At 45.0% G+C, this 26,174-nt stretch overlaps 1 protein-coding gene across 17 annotated transcripts in view; it reads left to right on the top strand.

Annotated features, from left to right (window-relative positions):
- Positions 1-23,613, top strand: part of LRRFIP1 (LRR binding FLII interacting protein 1) — a 142,103-nt gene extending 118,490 nt beyond the window's left edge. For 10 of the 17 annotated variants that reach the window (XM_082657630.1, XM_082657644.1, XM_082657642.1 and 7 more), the window contains 6 exons: positions 841-1,011; positions 3,806-3,898; positions 4,852-4,944; positions 6,116-6,208; positions 7,512-7,653; positions 9,539-12,502. In XM_082657630.1, coding sequence (XP_082513756.1) covers positions 841-1,011; positions 3,806-3,898; positions 4,852-4,944; positions 6,116-6,208; positions 7,512-7,653; positions 9,539-11,214 — 2,268 coding nt within the window. In that variant the 3' untranslated portion in view covers positions 11,215-12,502. Of the gene's footprint in view, positions 1-840; positions 1,012-3,805; positions 3,899-4,851; positions 4,945-6,115; positions 6,209-7,511; positions 7,654-9,538; positions 12,503-17,425; positions 17,476-19,025; positions 19,144-19,683; positions 19,764-20,851; positions 20,957-22,790 lie in introns of those variants that run through there. The other 7 variants (XM_082657629.1, XM_082657643.1, XM_082657632.1 and 4 more) reach the window with 3 other exon arrangements.
- The last annotated feature ends 2,561 nt before the right edge of the window (positions 23,614-26,174 follow it).

Here is a 26,174-nt window from a genome sequence, read left to right as displayed (position 1 = left end):
TGGTTTGCAAGTGCAGGCGAGAGCAGCGCTGGTCTCCGCAGAGCCTCCTGGTAGCAGCTGGCACACGCCCGACCCGCCAGTGCCCGCCTTTCTGTAGCTCAGGGTCCTTTGCACCTGGGATGCTGCTCTGTGTTCTCCCAGAGTCGTCTCCCGCTGGTCTGTGCTTCGGGGTCCACACGCTGCTGTCCCCTGGGGCCTGCCCTGCCGGTGTGGGAGCCCCGGGGTTGAGGGGGGCATGTTCACTTTGCAGGCCTCTTTCCCTGGTTGTCTTTTCAAAGGAATGAGCTTTGTCTCTCCGGGACCTACCCAGTGAGGCCTGTGTACCTTGTTGAGTTTTCCTATGGGTTGAACATGTGAACTTCCACTTAAGCCTTTCCTGGTTCATAAGCCCCAGTGGGGACAGTGGGCCGCTGGCGGCAGGTGTTCTACTCCCCCTCCCCAGCACTGGCTCTGTCCCAGGTTCTGGTCACGTGTCTTGAGTGGTTACTTCAGACACCTGTACAGCGGGCTACAGAATCAGATTCCCACAGCCAGGGCTCTGCTGCCTCTGTGACCGGAGCCCCTTCCACCCAGCGTCCCCCTTGTCCTGATGACTGTAAGTTATCTTCACCCCTACACACAGTTAATAACTAATTTCCTGAGTCATGAGAATCGGAACAAATTGAAAAGGGAGACTTTGGGGGCATTTCAAATTGCCATGTGTTTCTTCTGATTCATTTGCTCCCAGAAATAAAGTCTAAATTTAGGGCTGCGTTTTTGGAGGTTTTGTTAAAAATACTGAACTAATCTGTGTTTCTGTTTCCTTACTACAATTTCGAAAACATGACCTATTTTCTGCAGGACTCACTAGCAGAAGTTGAAGAAAAATATAAGAAGGCCATGGTTTCCAACGCTCAGCTAGACAATGAGAAGACAAACTTTATGTACCAGGTCGATACGCTAAAGGACATGATGCTGGAGCTTGAAGAGCAGCTGGCTGAGTCCAGGCGGCAGTACGAGGAGAAAACCAAAGTATGTGCTAGTGCGAGAAAGAAGGGTGGAGTGTATATATATGTAAACGCTATATGTAATTACGGACGGGAGAATATATAGATATATAAATGGTGTATGTAAGGATGGTAGAATATATATATAAATGATATATGTAAGAATGGGAGAATATACAAGTAAATGGTATGTATAAGAATGGGAGAATATATATATACACAGGCATATGTATATAAATGGTATATGTAATTATTGTAGACTATATATATAAATGGTATGTATAAGGATGGGAGGATATACCTACGGTATAGGTAAGAATGGTAGAATATGTGTGTGTGTGTATGTATATATATTTGGTATATGGTATCTACACATTATACGTGTGTATGTATATATTTGCGTGTGTGTGTTTTTTTTAAAAACAATAGTTCTCCACTTGCCCTGGAAGCCCAAACATATAAGAATACCATGCTCTTTGCTGAGGGACTTGCAGTGTTGGTATGCACAATTTCAATATGTAAACTAGAGACAATTTTACTAGGAGGACATTTGTGTGTTTTGCATATAAGGTGAAATCATAACCATGAAAAAACCTGCCCATGAAAGACCCAGCATGCTTGGACAAAGCACAATTAGAGCCTTCAAGATTTTCCTGTTAATATACATTTCTTCATTCTTACTTTGTTATCTCAACACTAGAGAGAAATAGTTGCAAGTATCAAGGATTTTAAGAAAATTATATTCATTTGTTTTCTGCTGATTGGGAAAAGACATGGTTCCTCCACTTGAGAATTAAAAACCTTCATTAACCTCAGAAAAGGGTAGAATCTTATTTGGGCTTTCATGAAGAACCACTGGAATTAATATGTTAACTTATGTTATCAACAAAAAGCGTGAGCATATGTTGAAATTAATGACAGTAGGCTGATTTGGTGAAGGCTGGGCTTCGCTGTTCTTTGTGAGACAGCAAGACATACTTGTTTTTCATATTTTAAGGAATTAGCTGGTTTTTCAAATCCTAGAATATTATCCAGTTTTTCAGAGTTGCTGAGATAAATAGAAAATTTAATTTGTGAGTGTCATTATCTTTTTTTTTCCTAACTAGCTAGATCCTCTAAATCCCAAGGGTTGAAGCCAAATACCATGACAACTCAGGGGCCTCCTTCTTTCACTACTGTAGTTGAGTTAGAAGCTAAAGAAGAATTTTGTCCATGAAGTTCCTGGTAACTGAACTCTGAAACAAAGGAGAAACTTTTCATGAGACCTGATGTCATGAAAGCTTTCTTTGAAACTAATTCATAATTTAGGAGCAGAGAGCGTATTCTGAACCCACTTGGGTGGAACAGTACTGTAATGCCTTCTAAATTACCCCTAGAATGCCCTCATTTAGGCATCAGGAAGTAGACCAAGAAGCCCCAAATCTAATTCCAGAGAAATGGGGTGATCCTGGAATGTTGACCCAAGGTAGAGCCCATGGGCGAAGCAAAGCCCGACAGACATGTCTTTGTCACAGCTAGGAGGATCCAGTCACCCCCAGACTTCAGAAAGTGGGTGAGCACATGATGCCAGGATGAGCGAAGGTCAAATCCCTTCTAAAATAACTGGTAACGAATTGAGGGAAGGTGTTCCCTGCTGTTCCCTAAACTGCTGGCAGCTAGGTGGGTACCACACCATCGTCAGGGACTGCGCCGCTGTGCTGTGCTGAGTGGGAGACGAGAGGAGCGTGTTGCCCGGTTGCAGGGATGAGTCTCGTGCAGGGAAGGGTTGGACTGGGGGAGCGGCTTTGTGCTGACAAGGGCTTTGCTTCCCCCGCCTGTTTCTGTTTTGTCTGTGAGGTACAGAGCTGGCCGCCCACTGTTAGTGAGATAAACTTGCCAAGGTAGACCATCCCTTTTTGCCCCAAAGAGTATTCATTGGCATATTTCAGACTCAGGGATGATTTTATTACCACTCTTTTGCAAAGCTGCCTCCTCCAGGCCTTCAGCAGACAGCTTGGGGGCCTTCCCAGGGCACGGCTTACCTGTAAAGAAATCGGGTCATACTGTCAGCTGTGCCAACTCCTCAGGTTAATTTTTTTTTTGAATTTTTGAATTTTATTTTATTTATTTTTTTATACAGCAGTTTCTTATTAGTCATCCATTTTATACATATTAGTGTATACATGTCAATCCCAACCTCCCAGTTCATCCCACACCACACACACCCCCGCCCCTTTCCCCCCTTGGTGTCCATATGTTTGTCCTCAGGTTAATTTTACAGTAGATCGTAGGGTTGTCTTCTAGAAAATCCAGAGAAACTGGTTCATGTTGTTAAAAAGGCCTTGAGGGCTTCCCTGGTGGCACAGTGGTTAAGAATCTGCCTGCCAATGCAGGGGACACAGGTTTGAGCCCTGGGCCGGGAAGATCCCACATGTAGCAGAGCAACTAAGCCCGTGCGCCACAACTACTGAGCCTGCGCTCTACAGCCCGCGAGCCACGACTACTGAGCCCCTGTGCCACAACTACTGAGCCTGCGCACCTAGAGCCCGTGCTCTGCAACAAGAGAAGCCACCACGATGAGAAACCGGCGCACCGCAACGAAGAGTAGCCCCTGCTCGCCACAACTAGAGAAAGCCCGTGCGCAGCAACGAAGACCCAGCACAGCCAAAAATAAAAACAAAAAAAATAAATAAATTTATTTTTTAAAAAGGCCTTGAAAACTGTGATGACATGGTAACAGGTAATTTGTTCCAGGTAAAGGTAAATCATAAGAACGTGAACTAGAGTGACAGAAAAATGTGATTCCACTTGAACTTGAACGTTCTTCTCCTCCTTTATAGGAATTTGAAAGGGAAAAGCATGCCCACAGTATCCTCCAGTTTCAGTTTGCTGAGGTGAAAGAGGCCCTGAAGCAAAGAGAAGAAATGCTTGAGGTGAGTAGTTTTTCCTGTTTTTCTTTTCTGTTCTTTTTCTCTCTTTGTGTGTGACTTACGAGCATCTTGCTGGGTCATTACTAAAGCCACCAGTTTTCTTGAAAATTGAGTTTAGGCGAATTCTCTATGCCTCGTTTGAGGAGACAGTTCCTTTTATTAGTGAAGATTCTCATTCTTTGGTGGTTTTGTGTTTGTTTGAGGAGGTGTGGCAGACCGAATAATGCCCCCCAAGATGCCCATGTCCTAATCCCTGGAACTGTGACTATGTCACCTTACTCAGACAAAGGAACTTTGCAGATGTGATTAAGTTAAGGACCTTGTGATGGGAGATTATCCTGTATCATCTGTATGGACCCAGAGTGATCCAAAGGGTCCTTGCAAGAAGGAGGCAGGAAAGTCAAAGGCAGCATAGGAGATGTGACCACGGGGGCAGAGGTCAGAGCCACGTGAGGAAGGGGCCACAGACCAAGGACTGTGGGCACATCTAGGAACTAAAAAATGGCGGAAATAGATTCTCCCCTGCCCCAAGCCTCCAGAAAAGAGCCCAGGCCTGCCCATGCCTTGGGGACACCACAAGACTCATTTTGAACTTCTGAGCGCCAGAACTGTAAGAAAATAAGTTTGTGTTGTTCTAAGCCACTGAATTTGTGGTAATTTGTTACAGCGACAAAAAGAAACTAATACAGACTTGACTTTTTACTTTTTTAGTTTGGTTAGAACTCTAGTGCCTGTAAGTGAGAAGTTCACTCCAGCTGGTTTTCTTCCTACTCTTGGAGCTGGGGAAAAGGACAAGGATAAAATCCCTGCATCCTGAGAACGAACTCGGGATCAGTGAGAAAAAATGGTGCCGGGACCTCCAAGGGCGCTTGCTGGCTCAGGGGTTGTCTACACTGCAGAGTTGCTTCCCGTTTAACCCTGTATCTGCTTTCTTTCTATCTGTTCCTATTCTTCAGGAAATCCGACAGCTACAGCAGAAACAGGCGAGTTATATCAGGGAGATTTCTGATCTTCAGGAAACAATAGAATGGAAAGACAAAAAGATAGGGGTAGGATTCTCAAGTCTTTGAAATCGGTTCAAGTGGGCAGTCTGCTTAGCAAATTGAATGCTTTCAGAATCTTTGGTTTGCAAAAAGGCTTGTATGAGTTTGCATGTGACCCCCGTGGGACACAAAACGAATAAAAGAGAGACTACATGAACTTACCCAAATTGACATTAACTCCACATTGGAAGTGGACTTCCAATGTGGAGATTCTCCTTTGGTCAGCATTCCCGGGCTCCCTGCCTGCCTGTGAGCAGCCGGCGGCACAGAGATCAGAGGAGTGAGGAGCCTGCTGGGCGGGTCCACGCGTGGAGGCTCAGACCTCCTGGAATTCCCTGTCCCGTGTTGCCTGGGCTTTTTCTCCAAGGGCTTCGAGGAAGCTGCAAGGTGGCAGGTGCTGTGCCTCACGCATCCCCACCTTGAGCCTCCCCAGGGAGATGTCAGCCCCTCTCGCTCCACAGGGAAAGAAGAGGCAGCCCATCTGCATTTAGGAGTGACGAGTAGGGAGCAAAGAACACGCTTACTAAAGTGGCAGCTGTGCTCCGCGATGCCAAATGGCTTCCCAAACACGGCGACTCACTCCCCACGGCTCTGATAGCAATCTCTAGGTGTTGAAGCGAACGTCAGCGCCTTTACAGCGTGCAGCTGCACCTTGCCTTCACTCTGATACGCTCACCGACGCTTATTTAAGATCTCGTGTGCATGTCTGTGTGTGCGTTGTGTTTGCCTCAGGACCACTTTACGTTCATCTGTGACAACAAACACCGAGAATCAACGTACAAAAACAGTCTAAATGACTAAAATAGTTGTCACTGGGGGTTTGTAAACGTTTCTTCTTTTCCTTTATTTATCCCTCATTTAAATGGGTGCATGGCTTCTGTTCCTTCTCCAACTATGCCGTGAAACTGCAGACTAAGCCGGGAGAGGGTGTAAAGCAGAGAGCATCCTTCAGAACGTTAACGTCTCTCAGGGAGCATGCACAGTGACGTTTCTTGGCTGGCGTAAACTGAGTGCAGAGCTTAACACTGCATTGTGTTTGTATCTTTAAGCATAGTCTATCGAATGCCCTGCCGGTGTTAGCCTTTTACATAGTAGAAGCCTCCTTCCTAGTCCTGCTTCTGAAGTCGTCTGCTCACCTGTGCGAATCTTCTCTCTCTTTGCTCCACTACACACTCAGGCATTAGAGAGGCAGAAAGAGTTCTTTGATTCCATAAGGAGTGAACGAGACGATCTTAGAGAAGAAGTAGTCGTGCTGAAAGAGGAATTAAAGGTATGAAGCCAAAGTACAGTTTTTAAAAATCCAGGCGACAACAGCAAATTCCAGGATTCTCAAGGATGAATGTGTGTGGATAGTGGTGTTCATTGATTTTATGTCGTTGATTTTAGTTCTGTTAATAAAATCAAATCGTGGGTTAACTGACCCCCAAAGAGACATGTGAAGTCAGTGTAGATTCCGGGGGGTGTGCCTATTGTCTTTAGATGTTTATAGGCATATCTGATCTTGGAAGCAACTCTGATTTCCAAGAATTTTTTTGATAGGCTGTCTAAATTTTTTCTCAAACTCACCAGTAAATTCTCCAGGACATTACTCCAAGTTAGAGAGTGTATTTCTTTCTTATATTAAAGTCTCGAACCTAAGGACCTCTGTAGCTGGACAGTGGCGTGGCTGACGCTAGTTAGACTTGGAGACCCCGTGGATGGTAGGAAAGTTCTGTCTGGGCCATGTCAAGGGGTCTTCAGCTGCTGGCTGGAAACTGAGTAAAATAAACCAACAGGCAGCAGCGGGGGTCAGAGCTCTGGGTGGACTCTCGACACCGTAGAAGGTGGTGTTGAGTCTAGGAGGTACGGCCACGGGCTGGCGCGTGTATCGCCAATGGAAACATCCACGTCAGCTACTTATAATGAAGGGTCAAGGCCAGAGCAGTAAGCCAGCAGGGAACAGGCTTAGAGCTCACATTCGCAGGGCTGCTTCTAGCCAGGGTGTGAGTACAGGGTTGGGAATTCCTCCAAGCAGAAGAGAAAGAGCTATGGGTGGCAGGAGCGGGTAAGGGAGGGGGTGATCCCGGGTGAGGGGGGCATCCTGGCGTTCTGAAGCGTCGCCAGGTTTAAAGTGTTTTGCTGTGTAGTGAGCACGAATTGTATTTCTTTCGAATGTCACAAACCTTCCATCCAAGTTTGATCATTCCTCTCAGAACACGTACATATTTCTTTATCTCTATCCTTTTAAAGAACGCAGCCGGGGTTTTAGAGGTGAAGACCACTCTATAGTGGTTTGCTCGATGCTCTGCTTCCTGGCAGCCTGCAGTGAAAGAGGATGCCCAAGGAAGGTGTTTTGTCACCAGCACACTAAGACGTGGATGGGAACATGTAAGGAAGGACCCTTGCAGGAAGACATCCCAGATCAGTGTGTGTTGATAGAATATTTGCAGGGGTGCAGCCTAGCGCTCCTCTGTCTCTGTAGAGTTTTCCTCTGCTTAGGGAAAAATAGGGGTTTTTTTAATTATTATTTATAAAAGAAAGTTTAACCTAATATCACTTAGTGAGTATTACGATGAGCCTGTTTTTATTCCCAGAAACATGGAATAATCCTAAATTCAGAAGTAGCTACCAATGGAGAGACTTCAGACCCTCTAAATAATGTTGGCTACCGAGGTTCTACAAAGATGACAAAGGAAGAGTTAAATGCCCTCAAGGCAACAGGGGATGGGACGCTAGGTAAGTACTTGTTTTCCTGTGATCCTCGTGTCTTCCAGTCAGCACTGGTTCACCTTCCATGCATTGGTAGAGTTGACATAATCATCACTGATCGATTAACAATCACCCAGCATGCCCTTCGTTCTGTCACTTCATGGGAACTTCCTGTCAAACGATGCCATCACCCACGTGTGTTGTCCGGCATGTACCTCTGTTCAGTGCTCACCACCGATGGCTTAAGACTACGTTTCTTTTGCTTCTCAGAGCTGCCAGCTGTGAATACAAGGAAAATAATCTCAAAATTAAGTGACCGTGTTGATGGTTCTGTTGTATTTGTTTTTCTTCAGTTATGTGCCAGACACGGCGTTGTGACTTGTTCTGTTACAGAATTGTCAAAAGATCAGAATAGCAGAACCGTAAAGTAAGTTAGTTGACTGTATTTGCAAGCCAGTGCTGCAGATCCTGTGCACCATTAAGCGTTTTGAGAGTCTGAAGGGCCTGTGGACAGCAGATGGACAAGTAGCCCTGGGTGTAGGTGAGATGGACGGGGAGCCCTGGGTGGTGAGTGCGGTCATTGCGGAGGGCTTTCCCTACCAGCAAGAGTCTGAAAACGTCCGCCCCTTTGTCAGAGGTGATGTTCCTTTGTATGTCACATTTTTGCTTCTGAAAGAATGTAAATTGGGAAACCCAATATATTGTAGGAATATTTTACACAGTTTTCAAATATCTGAAAAGATTCACCAGTTAATATTTGTCGTAATATACTTGGCTTTGGGATAAACCTTCTGCATGTGGTGGGCCGCCTGAAGTTGTAGCCAGCAAATAAGGCCTCGCTCACAACCATTTCCAGCTTTTCACAGTGAGGCTGAGATAAGGTCAGGGACCAAGGCTGTAGTTTCCACTTGGAAGGTTCTTCATGGACATGAAGAAACCTGTAGGCCCCAGCTTCCCAGAACTGGCTTTCCGGGAAGGTGCCTCATTACCCTGATGACTATTCAAGAAACACAGCTCTTTTCATTGTGTCAGAGTTGCTGAGGGAAGATAAACTGATGAATGTCCATCCTACCTTTATGTTCCCTACCTGAGCAGCTAGAATTTATCATGCTGCTCTTGTTCAAATATACATCTTATAAATCCTTGATAACTGTTGTGTAATGAACACTTAAAGGACTAGAAACGTCAGTTTTGTAAGTGGTCTTCGTGTGTTTTGGTTTTTGTTTTTTTTTTTTTTTGCGGTACGCGGGCCTCTCACTGTTGTGGCCTCTCCCGTTGCGGAGCACAGCCTCCGGACGCGCAGGCTCAGTGGCCATGGCTCACGGGCCCAGCCGCTCCGCAGCATGTGGGATCTTCCCGGACCGGGGCACAAACCCGCGTCCCCTGCATCGGCAGGCGGACTCTCAACCCCTGCGCCACCAGGGAAGCCCTGAATGTTTCTTTTAAAAATTATTTGAAAGCTGCTCTCAGAGCTGCGTGATATTCAGTGCAGTTTGACAGCTGGAAAAGTAGGAGTGGTCCCCGTGTGCATCCAGAAATGAGAATGGGGACCACGAACCTTCCGTCCTTCTGAATCCCCTCATCTTGGAGAGTGTGGCTGCCTGATCCAGAGCTCTTTCTTATTTGTTAAAACTTAACTTCACCTTTGAAAGTCAGTTCACCCCAGGTGGCACCAGCAGCCGCTCTTGCCTTTGACGTGGCGGCAGTGGCCTCCGCTGATCCAACATTTGCTAACGCGATGGCTGCTTTGCCGCACAGAACTGGCAAAGGCTTCTGTCCGTGCGCTTCTCTGATGGCTCTCTCTCTTAGGAGCGGGGTTGGCTGGGAAAGAGAACATGTGTTTACATTGTAATGTATGTTGTGTGGTCAACCACGTCATGGGGTCCCTTCAATTTTCTCAATGGTCTTTTAGGAAGAGCCAATGAAGTGGAGGTGAAAGATGAAATGGTGGAGAATGAGGGGAAAAGAGAGATCTTGCAGAACACTGAGCAGAGACAGCACAAAGAGGACCCAGGAGAGGACTGTGTGGACACAGAGGTGTTACATCCTGGTGACAGTGCCGAGGACCAGAAAGCCTCTGAAGACAGTGCCCCCTCCCCAGGAACGTTAGTAAATTCTGGGAACGAGGAACAGGTTCAAAGCCAGATTCTGGAGAACACTTCCTTCTTCGAAAGCACACAGCAGGTTGAGTCAAGTGAGGTCATAAACAGTGAACTAGATGGTGAAATCCCAGGTCCTGGGATTGGGCAGCGTGGCAGTAATGCCTCGGATACCAAAAACCAAAGTAAAGAACCTGCAGAAGAGTGGGAAAAAGAAAAACAGGAAGATTTTGAAACCAACGTGGAAGAGATTAGCGTAGGACCACGTCAGGAATGTGGAAGGGAGAGCAGTGCAGACACTGGGGAGCAGAGTGGGAACCCCACAGAGGCTGTGCCGGAGGCAGAGCTCACTGGGTTGGGGGAGCAGGTGGGCACAGTAGCCTCAAGTCCTCCAAGGGGTATCGATGACACAGTGAGTCACCGTGAAAAGTGTGAGGTAGATGCTCCGGAAGGCTTGGACCCAAGCTCAGGGCATGATTCAGAGAAAGAACTCACCAACCAGGAAGTAGCTGAGTCCAAGGAGGTCCCGATTCAGAGCACAGAGGTAGGTGGAGAGAACAATGAAGGGGAGGGTAACGGAAGAAAATTAAGGGACGAGAAACCCATCAAGCTGGAAGTCCAAGCCATTCCTTGTTCTCCAGAAGCCAGAAGCAGCCCTCAGGAGGTGACAGGTCCAAGTACGGTAGATGCCGAAAGCGAATCCCTAGATGTGAAAGAGCCCGACGAGGAAAAGAACGACCAACAGGGAGAGGCACCGGATTCGTCGCCCAAGAAAACGAAGAACAAGAAAAAGAAAAACAAGAAGAAAAAATCCCCAGCGCCTGTAGAAACCAAAGAGGTTCAGAAAGAGTTAACATTTCAAAACCCAGATTTAAGTGAAGTGAACGAAGAGCAGGTCGAACTTACTGACAAAAAGCCAGTTGTGGACGCGCAAAATGAGGTCACTAAAAACCCAAAACAGGTCGCCGCGGCAGGAAGCAGTGAAAACGCCGATGGTCCAGAAAATCCTAAAACTGAGTTGGATGGAGGACTTCAGCAAGACGATCATGGCGTAAACACTAAGACAAGGAAAGCAGTAGCTGATGGAGACACGTTGGATTTTGAAGATAATACAGTTCAGTCATCAGGCACCAGTGCCAGTAATAAAGAATTAGAGGAAGGGGCTAGAAAAGATGATGCTGAGGAAGACGGCACCGCTCCCAGCCGTCCTCCAGGTCCAGACAATGAGGAAGTGCCAGGCAGCGCCCTGCTCCAACATGAAGGTCCCTCGAAGGACATTAACGATGCCTGTCGAACAAAAGGCACAGGAGAGCATGTGACATCGGAAAATCGAGGCCACACAGTCAGGAAGGTTTCAGACAGCGTTAGTCTAGAAAATGATGACGTGGCACCAGCAGGCGAGGTGGGGGACTTTAATTCAGAAAGCAAGGAAGAGATGACAGGTGGACACGGGAAGGGCAGAAACAAAGAGGACTGTGCCTTGTCGTAGGTTGAGGCGGGGTCTTAGGGGGGGACCAGGACTGCACAGCAAGTCCAACTGTGAGAGACTCCACCGGTGAGACACAGAAAATGTTCTAGATTGGTATAGACGCACCGAATGCCAATCCACCAAGTTATCTAATCCTTGAAGCTGTAGACTGTTACCTGTAGATTTCTATTTCATCACTAAGGTTATCACCCAGATGAGAAGGACACTTCTCTTATTGGAGTTAGTTCTAATGGAGAGCGTTCCGAGAGCATCAAACGATAATGTACACTGTTTTATTTCTGCTTAAAATCAGCATCAAAATATTTAGCTTTGGCCTTAAGCTGATATGAATGTGCATATTCTTGACCAAATGTATCAACATCTAATTGAAGCGACCAAATAGTCTCCTGAGATTTCCGCATTATGAGTATGATTTAAATTCAGGTGTCTCATTTAAATGTATGTGCTTTCATATTTGATCTTGATATGTATAGTATAACCTGTATGGTATTTTATTTAAAAAGTACATAAACGGCCAGACAGCACATAGGTCACTGAGTGATGAGATTTGCATGTTAGGACAATAATCAATCATGTTAGGGATAGCAAATAAACATCTTACAGCACTAGGGATAGCTTACTTGCCTTTACCTCATATAAGTATTTTATCTCAGACCAATACTTTTCGATCTCATTCTTGAGGATAACTGAATTTATTTTGTAGGAGATTTTGACTTCATGACAATTATGTACCAAAGTCATTTTATGCAAAGACTTCTTTTTTTTTTTTTTAATTCTTTTCTGGAAGAGATACATGTTGTAATTGCATTTCCTACTGCAGTATTTGGCTAGGGAGAATCATTTCTAAAATTTATGTTTTTAACCTTAAAATTACTTCTCTTTCTATTTGTCTAATCATTATTCAGTAGAACAAGACAAAAAGATGCGATTCTTGTGCAAACTTCTGATGAGACTCTAACGGGATATTTTAAATAGTCGAATCGCTTGGTATCTGGTATAAATATTTTCATTTGTTGTTTTTCAGTGTATTCTTACCAGAAATTTCTTCTTTTGATCTTCCTGAACAAGATATATATTTTCTATATAAAGAAACATTTTAAAAATAATTGTAAAGTTAAATAAAAATCCATTATAGAATATTAAAATTACAGGGGAATGTACAGTTCGAATGCTGTTGACACTTTATGAGATCATATGACTTCGTATTATTGTTACAGGATATAACTGAGCGCAAAAATGACCAACACCTCAACAAAATTTGAAATAAAAACATTTTATAATTTTACAAGCCTGTGATCACTCTTGTGCTACTTGAATTCTGACTGTGGCTACATCATATCATCTTTAATCTACTTTTATCTACTTCTGGGTTGCTAGTTCCCAACTGGGGTTCTGTGGAGGACTCATGCGTAATATCCATTGTCAGTAGTGAAGAGCTTCTCTCCCGGCGTCTAGACTGGGACTAGTGTTGGACCCTCCTTGAGTAAGATCTTTCCTCGTAGAATCTCCTGTGGTCTGTGGTTGTGATGAAGAGCCCACTTGAGAAAGGTCTCCATCTTGTTGCGTTGCTTACAGGTGCCAATGCTTATTAGAATGTTTCGAAGAGGATGATGAGAATTTCAAATAAACATTGACTATTTCTGCATAAGTGTCCTGAAGCAGAGGATAATGGGACTGATCAGTTCTCTCCACTTGTGCCATATAAATAGAAAACCATGGGGCTTGCTAGAGAATCAAGTCCAAGGGCTGCAAAGGACTTTAGAGTTGGTATCTATAACTTCAGCAAAGCTGCGTTCATACCGGAAGGTACATTGGGAACAGCTCTCCTTCCTACTGTTAAAGGCCTCTGGGGAAGTGATTCAACAGCCAAGCTCACTCAGTGGTGAGATCACCAAACCATTTTAACTTCTTTCCTTTCTTTCCCATGTTCTTCAACAGCACATTTAAGGGCATTACTATAGGCTTCCCATCCCTCCAGCCAGCCAGCCAGCAGTCTCAAGTGTTCACCCCTCATTTAATCAATAAACATGTAAGATCACTTCCTATATGGAAGGTGCTCTGCCCATGAACAAGCACATAGGACCCAACCTCTAGTGGAAGCAACAGAGAATTGGAAAGTCAGCAAAAAGGAAGATAAGGATTCTGAAGAACCAAACCATCCCTGATAATCTAAGAGCCTTCATTATGCACACCAGTTACTCTGCTCCGAGGGCGAGGTGATATTACGGCCCCACACAGTAATTAATGTGCGCGTGAAGGCCCCTGAATTATCAAGAAATGGTTACCTTTGGTATATTCAGTGTAGGAAGGCGTGGAAGTACATAAGGCAATTTGGAAAGATCGCAATGTCAAACAATTCAGACTCAGAAAAGAATCAAATGGTGACCTGTTAGCCCCAGCCCCAGAGGAACCTGGACCACTGAGGTTTCACTATAATGCAGGACAGAGAAAAGCATCGATCACTGATACTTTAAATCAAAAAGCTGGGGTATTTTTCAACCCCAAACCAGAGCATGGCTACTGTATGTAAAATGTTAATCTTCCTTCCAAAGTATGTAAGTATAACTATGAGTTTCTGTAAAACATAGGGGAAGGTAACTGAGAATTTTGAATTACAGGCTATTTTATAACATACAAAGGTTGAGAAGCAGTAAAATTTTTGAAAAGAGTGTTTAAGAATGGGATATCTTGCATTGACTACTTTGTATCACATTGAGTATTTCCAATTAATGGAAGACCTAATGACCTGAACATTTAAATTTCCACTGTCACTAGGACTCTGGAATGCTGCTTCTGGGTGTTTAGACAGTTTAGGGTTCCTGTTTTCCATTGATAAGATTCCTTTTCTAGGAGACCGCCTTGTATGACATGCCACCATGGCCATCGAAACAAGGGAACACAACAGTAAGATTCATTCCAAGTGTCCGGCCTCCAGAAGGAAAGGCAGGGGCGTGTGAGCGTGCTCCGTTCAGAATATGTGCGTATCCAGTGTGCTGACCTCATACAGGGAGGACAGTCTTTCAGGAGAAAAACCCTTTCGCTCTCTCCCTTTCACCCTCTCTGCCCCTCTTACATCAAAGACGAACGAATTTTTGGAGACATGAAAGGCTTCAGCTGTTCGGCTGACCTGAAGCAGCAGCTGCTGTAGGGAGTTGCCATCTGTACAGACCTCTTGAGCAGCCTGTCCCTGTTCTGCCTTTTACCGGAAGCAGGGGCGATCCTGGCATGGGAGGCTAGCCCTGGGGAAGTTGAAAACTGACCACATGGATTATAATCAAATTAAGTCAGTGCAAGGAGGGAGCAGAGAAAGGACCACACTCAGTGGATTTCTTGAGATGTCAATCTTCTGATCATTAGCTTTGCGAATATGGAGGGAGGCGACTTTCTCTGCAACGGGGAGAGGAGGCCTGAGGCCCAGGATTGGGTGAAATTAATCCACAGAATGAAAATTATCCTCCTGAAAATATATTATTATGAGTAAGCTACTTACCCTGACCGTGTCTCACTGTACTCTCTGAAATTGGGGTTAGAACCTGCCTTTGAGAGTGGCGGTGTGGATCAGACCCAGTAAAGCACGGGAGAGTGAGTGCTGAGTGACCATGGTTGTTGCTGGTGGTTGACCTTCGCAGCCGGGACAGACGCGGTCACAACACGCAAGCCCCTCTGGAGCGGGGCTGGGGCTCCTGGGGCTGGCTTGCTGCCCCTGTGACTGTATGGCCTCGCCACCTTTCTTGTTGCTTGTTTCACGGGTCTCTAAAGTTCACACCAGAAAGTGTGGTGGAGTTTAATGTATAAAAAACAGATTTTTAAAAAATGTAATCCTTTAACAGTGTTACTAAAATAACTTCAATTGCCAATTGATTTTAACTTCCCAGTGGAAAATAAAACTCTGAGTTCGAGCCAGTGTGACTTTATTTTCTTTAATGCTTATCGTTTGGGTGTTAGAGACCAACGGTGAGCAGGGCTGCTTAGTGAGTAGAGGTTTGCAGCACTCCTGATCAGTACCACAGTAATTACCAGTCATGCGTCACTGTTCACGTCACAGGTTAGACTTGTTGACTTTTAAGACTGTAAAAAAAGCAGGACTCATTTTCATTTCTCTTTTGAATTTTTTTTATTGCAGTATAGTTGATTTACAATATTATGTTCGTTTCAGGTGTATAACATAGTGGTTCGATATTTTTATAGATTACACTGTATTTAAAGTTATTATAATATATACATATAATATATATAAATATTTCCTGTGCTGTACGATATACCCCTGTAGCTTATTTATTTTCTACATGGTAGTTTGTACCTCTTAATCCTCTGCTCCATCTTGCCCCTCCCTCCTTCCCTCTCCCCACTGCTAACCACTAGTTACCATCTGTGAGTCTGTTTCTGTTTTGTTATATTCGTTCGTTTGTTCTATTTTTCAAATTCTACATATAAGTGATAACATATACTGTCTGTCTTTCTCTGACTTATTTCAGTGCTTATTTTCTTTATGTCAAACAATTTTGCTGCTTTCTTTTTTCCAGTTTCCTGAAACTATTTAATCTTCTCCACTTCTGCTTTAAAATTTCTCTTCCTTAAAAGTTCCATTTGTCTCTCTCCATTTTTCATATTTTCCCTATAAGACTAAAGGTCAGGTTGCTCTTGTTTTTTATTGTTAGCACTATTATTGCATTTTAATATTTTTTTTTACTTGCTGTCTAAGATATCTGAAGTCTTCTAATAGAAAAATAATAATAAAATTGTAAATAGATATGTGAGCCTCAAATCACTTTCTGATATATTCAGTGTTTCTTATGATGCCTGTGGGTTTTGTATATAGGAATATAAAATATACAAGATAAAATGAAAAGTGATGTTGAATAAGAGAGCCAGGTTTTCAATTTATTTTTCATTTTTGTTTCAGTGTTGGGTGCATTTATGGAAGGGACAGAATAAAACATCTGTCAGAAGCAGTTTGTATGTAAATTAAAATGGAACTCAAAAGGATTATAAATGTATCTTATACGTAACATTTTCTGTTTTCATTTATGTTGTTATTGTGCCTTTAAAATAGCAATTTAGGATGTTTGGAAAAACAATTAGCGAAAACACGTAACTTGGATTAGAATGTGGACAGATGATTTTTTTTTTAATGAAAACAAAGGTGCGCTTTGTATGCATTATTTCCATTTCACACGGCTAATCAAAACCTGGGCAGTGTGAGAGCACTGCCGCCTCGGGAAGAAGAGCCTCAGGCCAGGAGTCCGGTCCGACTCAGAGGGCTGTGTTTAGGAAAACAGTGGGTGCAGGGGTTAGGGGTGCAGCCCTGGGGCCTTAGGAAAGCTGCTGGGCCTGGGTCCTCATCTGTAGAAGAGGGACGTGGCAGCACTGCCCGCCTGGAGGGCTTCGCGGGAGGTGGTGTGAGTGGCTGGGACAGTGCCTGGCACACAGTGAGGGCACAGCACACAGGAGCACCCACCACCATCACGTCATCCTGATTTGCCCTGAAACTGGTGTAGGATTTTCCCCCTAAAATCCTCCCTGGGTCTTGGTTTCCGCTCTGTACTCTGGAGAATGTATTACTCAACGCCCCTTCAGAGAGTTGTTTGGGGGATTTCTAGGTGCTTACGTATATGCAAACTTCTGTATCTGGGGTGGGAAGAATGACAGAAACCTAAGTTATTACTGCATTCTTCCTCAAAAGAATAGCAACAAAGTGGGTTACCGGATGTGCTCAGGACACTTAGGGTTCGTAAGGAGAGTCAGAACTCTGACACTGGTGAGTCTTTGAGAGAAATAAGGAAGATCAACGCTCGTGGGATGGAAACTTGGAAAGTCAAGGCTAACGAAAATGCTGGTGATATTTGATCCCGATTCTCAGTGTGTTTGTACCTTGCTAATGATGTTAAACCATGAAGCCTTGTGAGATCTTGTGTTGCAGTGTGGTTTGGCCCTAGAGCTCTTGCATGCTAACCCAGAGTAGAAGATTAGCCTGTTTGCATGCAGCCGGATGCTGCCCTGACGAGACAAGCATGTGTGGGAGGTTGATGCAGTTCACCCCCCTTGGCTGAATTCCTCCCCCGTCCTGTCCGTGGCCTCATTCGCCGTGGTACGTGTATAATACCTTCATCATCAGTTTCACTAACCCCAATGCTCCTTCTTCAGTTTAGCAATCTGCTGAAAGGGGCAGTCCATGGAGTCACCTAAACCTGTATCTTTCTGATTTCTTTAGATATTAGGTTGAAAAAGCTCGTTGATGAACGGGAATGCTTATTGGAACAGGTAACGATCTTTTTATTACTTTCCGAGTTCTGGAAAACGGGGCACCTGAAACCGGGAACCTTCCCATTCTAGCTTCTTGCTTCATCAGGAAACCCCTGATGCATCGTGGCTGAAAATAATTACCAAGCCAGCCAGTGTTCTTAATGTTCTTATCCAAGTAAAACGTTAGAAATCCTATCAGATTTCGAGAGATTGTCCCAAAGATTCAAGGCCAGGGTCTGAGTTTGGTACATGCTACATGGATTGCTGCTTACAATAAAGATTCATGTAGAAGGCCTAGATTAAACATTGAGAGGCAAGGGTGTTCCCCAGACATTCCAACACCCTTCCTCTTCCGCTGGCCTGTAAAAGTCCGTTTTGTAATCCCTCAGTGGTCAGCACACCTGTCCAGCAGGTATTTCTTTGTTACAGCTGATCCAAGTTGTTTTCACTATAGTTTACCTTCCTTGACCTCTTCTACCTCAAGAAATACTACACAGTTGTCCTACTTGGTCTTTTTCATATGCAGGGCAGTATTAAATTATTCCACGATCACTTTCTAAGGAAGCTCGATTTTTCTCATTTTCCCGCGTAAGCCTAATCAAAGGTATTTGCCTCGCTTTTTACAAGATTTGAAGATTTCTTTCACTGGGTTAAGGCACTAAATGTGGTGGGAGGATTCTCATGAAGTGCCTGTGATCTTTTAAAAACACATGTCCATGGTAACGCTGTACTTGTTTTCTTAGAGCAGCGCGCACCGATGGTTTGTATGTCACGGGGGTCGGCTCTGTTCCTGTCGGTGTGTGGGGGGACTTCCAACAAGTCCGCAGAGATTAGAGGTTAACAGAACAAGGGCTGGGAGACACCCCATTACAGAGCAGAAGATTCTACAGTCACGGCTGCTAACTGCCATTCCAGCTACTCTGTGTGCGTGTGTCTCTCTCAGAGGGAAGAAAGCTGTGTAGAGGCCAGCTCTCTGCAGGTGGCAAACCTGCAACCTGTTTGGGTTCCGTTGGGGACAGCACTGCTGTGCCTGGAAGGCTCCAGGTGGCCCTTCCTGGCTTTTGAGTGAATAAAGCAAAGGTGAATCGTGTACTGATTTATGAACTTGTAGATAAACACTCAAAACTGTTTTTACGGAAAATCTCCTCCTGAATTCGAGAGGAACTTCAACCTTAGAAATAACTTCTCGCCCAGAGTTACAAAACAATGCATGCCTGTTACAGTAAATAGAATTCCATTTTCATCCTGTATACTACTGTTACTTTCTAAGAAGAGTACTAACTGGCACAAGGTTTTTCATTTATTTATTTGGGTTTGTTCCTTTATGAAACGGGAGAAACTCCCCCATCTTCCTGGTGGCTCGTAAAGTCTTACTACATTTCTCTCCCGCTTCATTACGGAACCCCTGTCTCTCTGGCCCCTTCGAGACACACGGAATAACTGCAAGGCAACATCGGATTGTGCTTAGTGGGTGTGGGCTTTTACGTGACATGCAGCTTCCTTTCTCATAGGCTCTCATCTCATTTAGAATCGAGAAATTAACGTGCTTTATTGGTGGATGTTTGCAGATTAAGAAACTCAAAGGGCAGCTGGAAGAGAGACAGAGGAATATCAGATTAGACAGTCTGCACCCGGAAGATGGGGTCTTACAAAACGGGACGGACGTGCACGTGATGGATCTGCAAAGTAAATGTCAATCCTCCTGTAGAAGAAATCCCTTTGCCATGCGCGATTTCTATCGTACTAATGCGGGAGGAGAAAAACTGTCGTGGCAAGGAACGGCCGGTGTTCCCAACGTCCCCCCAAAAGCCCTGAGTACAGAAGCACAAAGATGTTTCCTTGTGGGCTAGAACAAGGATGGGCAGGTGGGCAGAGCAAGGATGTTTCCGTCTGAGCCTAAGAAACAGAACAGGTGACCCAAAACATACACCAAGGTACCACCAGCTGACATGCGGCTAGAAACCACGTTTACCACGCTGAATACAGTCTTTGGATCTGCCGATTGTATGGGGAGATCGGAAGGTATTTTTTCGTGCCAGGAGACTAGAAGGCGGCTTACGGGGACAAAAGCAGGCCCAATCTCTCTCCCCTTCCCCCTACCATTTCTTTGCCTTCTTTGCTCAAGGGCGACGATTATAAAGTAAGGGCTTGGTTCCCAGTAACCATTGTTTTAACATTTTCAAAGCCCAAGAGCTTAACAGATTTTCCTTCTCTTTCAACCTTTAGGGGATGCCAACAGACAGATCAGCGACCTCAAATTTAAACTTGCAAAATCTGAGCAAGAGATAACTGCATTAGAACAAAATGTACGTGCACACTTGTATGCAATCACTGGCCGCCCGACTGAGGATTAACTGAAGTTTTATTTGCTAGGAAGGCTTGAAGCCTGAGGACAAAAGGAAGCAGAGAATTTTAGAACCAAAAAAAGGTCCTAAGGGGGGTAAACAAGGCAGCAAGTCTCTCCGTGTATTTCCTACAAGGAGAGGACGTGGGGAGGGAGAGGTCATAACTAGGATCTGGGCTGTTATAATCGATACTAATCCTTTATAGACAAAGTTAGTTGCAGAAAGTACCTAATGTGGTTAGGGGTTTTTTTGACAGTTTGTTCTTTTAAAAAAAAAAAAATCGGTTAATTACAAAACGCTTCATGCAGGGATGTCCCTTTTGCCTGGATTTTCCCTCTTTCCATCCCAGCCCAGCAGCTCGCTCTGGTCCCTAGATTTGGGGCGCTCATGCCTCTAGCGTGCTGGGCCCTGGGACAGACTGTGTCCTAACCGAAGGGAGAGATACAAGCAGGTACTCTTGCCCCCTCCATTGTGGGTATATGTGGCTGGAACTTTTTGGAATTTTTGTAGAGATGAAGATGAGAAGCGCACCTAGAAAGCGATGCGTGTTCGGAAGCACGCCTTTGAGGGCAGGCTGAGTCTCTGGCCGCGGATGCCACCCTAGAGCCGCCTTCCGTCACCCCCGCGCTTTGAGTTCCTTGCCTCTCTCCTCCCTTTCCTGATTCCCCACCCCCCAACCCTGGGAGAGATTAGACTGGAGCTGAGGTCCTGGTGGAGCCGTTGCCTCACCAGCCTGGTTCTGCAGGATCGACCCACATCGGGGAGAGATGGTGTCATGGGGTCTGCATGGCGGGAACCACACTTGGGACAAGGGTCAGGGAGGAAATGAGTCCCTGATAGGTGTCAGTACTGGCTTGCTCATAAATATGAACAAATAGCTTGCGTGGCTAGAACCTATGTAATAGTCCCAAATGCTAGATCATAACTATTGTCATGGTGTTTTCTCTCATTTTATCAAGTTATACCTTTTGATCTCAAATATAGTAAAGCAATCGGGGAAAGAACACAGGCCCATCAACTTATACACATGATTTCTCCTCTCCTCTCAGGTCATAAGGTTAGAAAGCCAAGTATCACGTTATAAACTGGCTGCTGAAAATGCTGAAAAGATAGAAGATGAACTTAAGGCTGAAAAACGGAAACTTCAAAGAGAGGTAAATTTTCTAGGCTATTTCAAGGAAAAGAATGGGCAATGCTATTCTAGTTGGGAAAGCAGAGGGAGGGTTTACCGCCGGGAAATCTGCGGCCGAATCATTCATTGTCACATCTGCCCAAACCTCTCTGAAGGGCTGTGCTCACACCGTAAAGGAAATTGTAGTTCAGCCAATTAGGAGCTCAGGGCCAGAATCACCTGTCAGTGGTTTTTCTGTCTACGGTGATTGCAACTACCATGCCACCATCTTCCGGCTTCTGCTAAGAAATCTGTCATTCTAACTCTTTTTAGGTGACCTTTTTTTTTTACCCCTCTCTAGCTGCTCTGCCATTCTCTTTGCCTTTGACTTTTTACACTTCACTCTAATGTGTTAATATGTGGCTTTACTGCTATTTGTTCTGCTGGGGATATGTTGTGTTTCTTTGATCTGTGAGGTCTTTTTTCTAAATAAATTTTGGAAAATTTTCAACCACGATCTCCTTCCGTAACTCCTCTTCCCTAGACTCCACCTTCCCCCTGGGACTCTGATCAGAGGATACCAGATCTTCTCACGGACCCTCTGCATTTCTCTACCATCTGTCTTTTCCGTTCCCCATCTCCTTACCTCCCAACGTTGCATAATGTACAGTTTTTGTAGATCTTCCATTTCACCTCCTTTTGTTTCGTATTCTCATTCCTGATAGTTTCTTGTTTTGGTTCCTTTGTTGATTGTATCCTTATTTCTTTAACGATTTCATACACAGCTGTTCTGCTTTCCACACTGAGGACTGAAACATGTTCAGTCTTTGGGGTCTATTTCTGTTTTTTATTGCTTCTGTTGACTCAAATGGTTTGTCCCACCATGTGTTTGGTGTTTTATGAGATTATGCTTGATTTGAATTTATATACTTGAATTTATACTCCAGGCCTGACTTGGGGAAATTTCTACAAAAAGGGCTTCTGCTTCTGCTTCTGCTTCTGCCTCTGCTGGTGAAAGGCAGGGCAGGGCCGTTTAACCTGTCTCAGGACCCCGCCCACCCTCCTGGAGGGTTTTGGATCAGAAGCAGAACTGCAGACTCTGTTCTAATGATGCATGTCTCCACAAGCACAGGGCTGTGAACCCCCGCCTTAGGGCACCTCCACTCTGCCTCACTGCCTGCAGTCCGTGCAGCTCCCTGCTGATGTGGCTCCTGCTGTGCCCCCCAGGCTCTGTGCCCCCCAGGCTCTGTGCCCCCCTGGTTCCCGGGCACGGTCATCCTGGCCTCAGGCATTCCCACTTTGGTTTCTGGCTGCAGAGCCCTAGCAGCCAGCTGCCCGGGGCTGTGGGGATCACCTTCTCCAGCTGGTCTGGCTCAGTGCTTGTTTGTTCATTTGCCTCACCTTCCGTGAGACCGTCACCATCCCCAAGACTGCGCCCTGTCTGGGGTCTAGCTATTTCAGAAGAGGAAGGTTCCCTAGTTACTCATGAGGCCAGAATCTTGTGCCTTGTGTTCCTTTTTAAATTAGGAAATATACGTGGGCTTCCCTGGTGGCGCAGTGGTTGAGAGTCCGCCTGCCGATGCAGGGGACGCAGGTTCGTGCCCCGGTCCGGGAAGATCCCACATGCCGCGGAGCGGCTGGGCCCGTGAGCTATGGCCACTGAGCCTGCGCGTCCGGAGCCTGTGCTCCGCAACGGGAGAGGCCACAGCAGTGAGACGCCCGCGTGCCGCAAAAAAAAAAAAAAAAAAGAATGAAAGAAATACGTATACACACGTGTAGGTATATGTGTATTTTTAGAGTCTCGGTGGGTCTGGGTCGTCATTTGTTTGTCAGTAGGCTTGGAATCCAAGCTCACTGCCTTTTGCCTTGATTTCCAGCTTCGCTCTGCATTGGACAAAACAGAAGAGCTCGAGGTGAGCAACGGCCACTTAGTGAAGCGCCTGGAAAAAATGAAAGCCAACAGGAGTGTCCTCTTGTCCCAGCAGTAAAGGCCAGCTCTGAACAGGAAATGATTGGGTGGATGGAGAGCATTGTTTCGCGCGCTGTTCTGTTGCTGTCTGGGAGCACTGCTTCTTCCCCTGCTTCCGAGAGAACACCCCTGGGGAGCACCCGGCTCGGCCCCGGGACCCCCAGCAGCAACCAGATGCCTCTGTCTGCAGACCGCAACCGGGGCCGGGGCGGCCGCTCCGAACCTGCAGGCCATTTAATAAGCACACGGGGCCGTGGAGCTCTGTTTCCGACGGTGCGGCAGCCTCTTCACGCCATTTTAAATGGTGATCAAAGTAAAGATGAAAGTGGGACTTGAGTTTTCTTTTCATGTGTCTTGCTGAACATTAAGGGGAAACGTTTCAGTGTTGGGACTTCCTTTTGTGGCAGAATCTACAATTTGAGCGACTTCAGTAGTGTCTCTTAGTCTACGCTTTTCATACACGAAACACTGTGGAACCACAAGCCATTACCAAGCAAAACTCTTTCACTAGAAACAAGGGGGATGGTCTAGAAGTAAAAGTGACCTTAAGAAGACTCTTTACAGGCAACAATGAAGCTTTTCTAAGGGATTTTTGCATCAGTTCAATCAAAAGGATACTTTTTTCCAGGGTAATTAGGCAACAGCTTCACTGAAAATGACAGCTTTTCATTCGCATTATTGAATCCTTCTGTTTGGAATTGAAGTTGTTAACTTCTTTTAAAGAGTGTACTATTGGAAAAATTAAAAAATGAAATGTTGAAAGACTTCAGCAATATGGTTTTTATTTTTTCCCACTGAGAAAGAAGCTCTTTATTTCATACTAATTGTTCTCTATATTTTGGATCATCTTTTTCTTTTTTTAGCATATCAAATCAATGCACTTTTCTTTCTCTATTTAAAAAAGAAGGTGTATTCACAGTGAATAAGAATAGAACACTTATAAGAATCAGCAGTCTTAGAATAAAAAGTAAACTGAAGAAGTGACAGACCAGAGTAGAGGCAGTAACTCCAAGGACAAAAGTAGAGGACGTTGGGCTACTTGCTGATTCTCAGTTACTCTTTTGTATACGTTGGGTTTCACTTAAGGCTGGTTCAGCCGGCCAGCTTTTCGGGATATTAGCAAGTGCAAACCAAGATGACATCGTCCATAACTATACCCATTGTGGACTGCTAGACATGAATTGGAATATATAATTATTCCATCTTTCTTAATTATATATAATTAAGAAAACATTCCCAGCAGAGTGCTAGAGGTCACGAAGTTCCGTCCCCCAGCACTGTCTGGATCTGGGATACGCAAAGCTACATTTCACTGGGTAAGAGAAATTCGGTCTCCTTGTGCTGAGGATATTCAGATCTTCTTGAGTGTTCCATAGATAAAACTATCCAATCACTAATCCACACGTCAGTGCCACAGACGTGCTATAGCTGCTGCATATTCAAAAAACAATGCTTTTATGTGGAAACCTACTCTGCATTCATCCCAGGACAGCTCCAACTCCCCACAGGTTTCTATATTTACCTAAGATTTGTTAGAACAAATTTTAGGATGATTGGTTTCAAAAGACTTAGTTTGAAATTCTACTTAATGAGCATTAAACGTTCCAAGTTGTTTCAAGAATGCAGTGTATCGGTCCGCTCCAAAAACAAACCACCCAGTAATTGGAACAGGGAAAATGTAATATAAAGAATGATTAACTCATAATAGGGGATTAACTACTACGGATGAAAGAGGATCTAAAGAACCCGAGAATGCGACAAAGTGGGACTGAGACCTCATTGGAGGGGTTGGGGCCACTACCCACTAGGGGCAGACAAGTTACAGGGTGACAGAGGGCTGACATCAGGAGACAGGAAAACTTGGGCCGAGACTGGGAGAAATTTTGGTTGCGGGTCGCACCACCGGGTGACCTGAATTGCTCACCACAGGTGCCCCGTAAACAAGGAGGAAGAAAGCACGACAGAAGGAACCAGAAAGAGGAGCTCCTGCAGTGACACTTCCTGCAGTGTCCTTCCAGCCAGCAGAAGAGAAACGTTTACTTCATTGTCTTACCTCTAATGTTCCTTCCACGACATCTTAATACAAACTTGCTTAACCAGTGAAATATCCATCTGGCTCACAAATAACACTAATGACAGCAAACACTTGTATATCATTTAGACATGCCTGGCAGGTAGGTAGATGCATGTTTTCACTCATTTGATTTTCATGAAAGCCCTAGAGAGGTAGATGCTGTTATTAAATCCATATCACCGATGAGGAAACCAGAGCCTGGGGAATCTCACAGTTGGTGAAGAAGCGACTCTTGCTTGTCTCGCCAGCCCTGGGAAGATGGTATTTCTCAAACCAGTGGCTCTGAAGGAAGTCAAACCTTTAGTTTGGTACCTCCTGTGCCAATCCTCACAGACACAGCAAATCCACGTTGCACAAACTTCCTCATCCAGAGGAAGCTAGAACACAATTTTTAAATTCATTTCATAGAATAAAACTTTTCCTGTGGCTATTGGGAATTTGTTGCTGGCTTTTTTCATCCCTGTAACCCAGCGTTTCTCAGCCTCACACCGCTGACGTCCGGGGCCACATCACTCCTGGGTGCTGGGTGTCTGTCCTGAGCATCGTAGGATGTAGAGCAGCATCCCTAGATATTAAAGGAAAGAGTATCAAAGAATTTGTGGACGTATTTTTTAAACCATCATACTATGTATTTGCTGAAAATTTCTCTTAATATTGTCAGCTTTATCTTTAAACTTTTTTTTTTTTTTTTTTTTTTTTGCGGTACAGAGGCCTCTCACTGTTGTGGCCTCTCCCGTCGCGGAGCACAGGCTCCGGACACGCAGGCTCAGCGGCCATGGCTCACGGGCCCAGCCACTCTGCGGCATGTGGGATCCTCCCGGACCGGGGCACGAACCCATGTCCCCTGCATCGGCAGGCGGACTCTCAACCACCGCGCCACCAGGGAAGCCCTTTAAACATTTTTTATGTAACAAAGCACGCTTTCATTTTGCTCTTCCCAGAAAACTGAAATCAATATTCATCATGAAATTCACACCACACCTCCCCCCAGTCTCTTTTTCCTTTACTTTTTCAGTCATAGCACTAGCTTCCGCATGTCCACTCGATGCTGCATCAGTAGCACGTCTTTGTTTTAAATCTAAGTTTGTCCATGCTTATTTTAGAATTAGAAAAATAATTTAAGTATAATTAAAACAGGGACTTCCCTGGTGGTCCAGTGGTTAAGACTCTGCCCTTCCACTGCAGGGCACGCGGGTTCGATCCCTCTTCAGGGAACTA

This window comes from Grampus griseus, assembly GCF_964374135.1.
Source record: "Grampus griseus genome assembly, chromosome: 7".
Taxonomy (NCBI): Eukaryota; Metazoa; Chordata; class Mammalia; order Artiodactyla; family Delphinidae; genus Grampus; species Grampus griseus.
The sequence above is the reverse complement of the archived record's forward strand: the minus strand, read 5'-3'. Positions and strand labels throughout refer to the sequence as shown.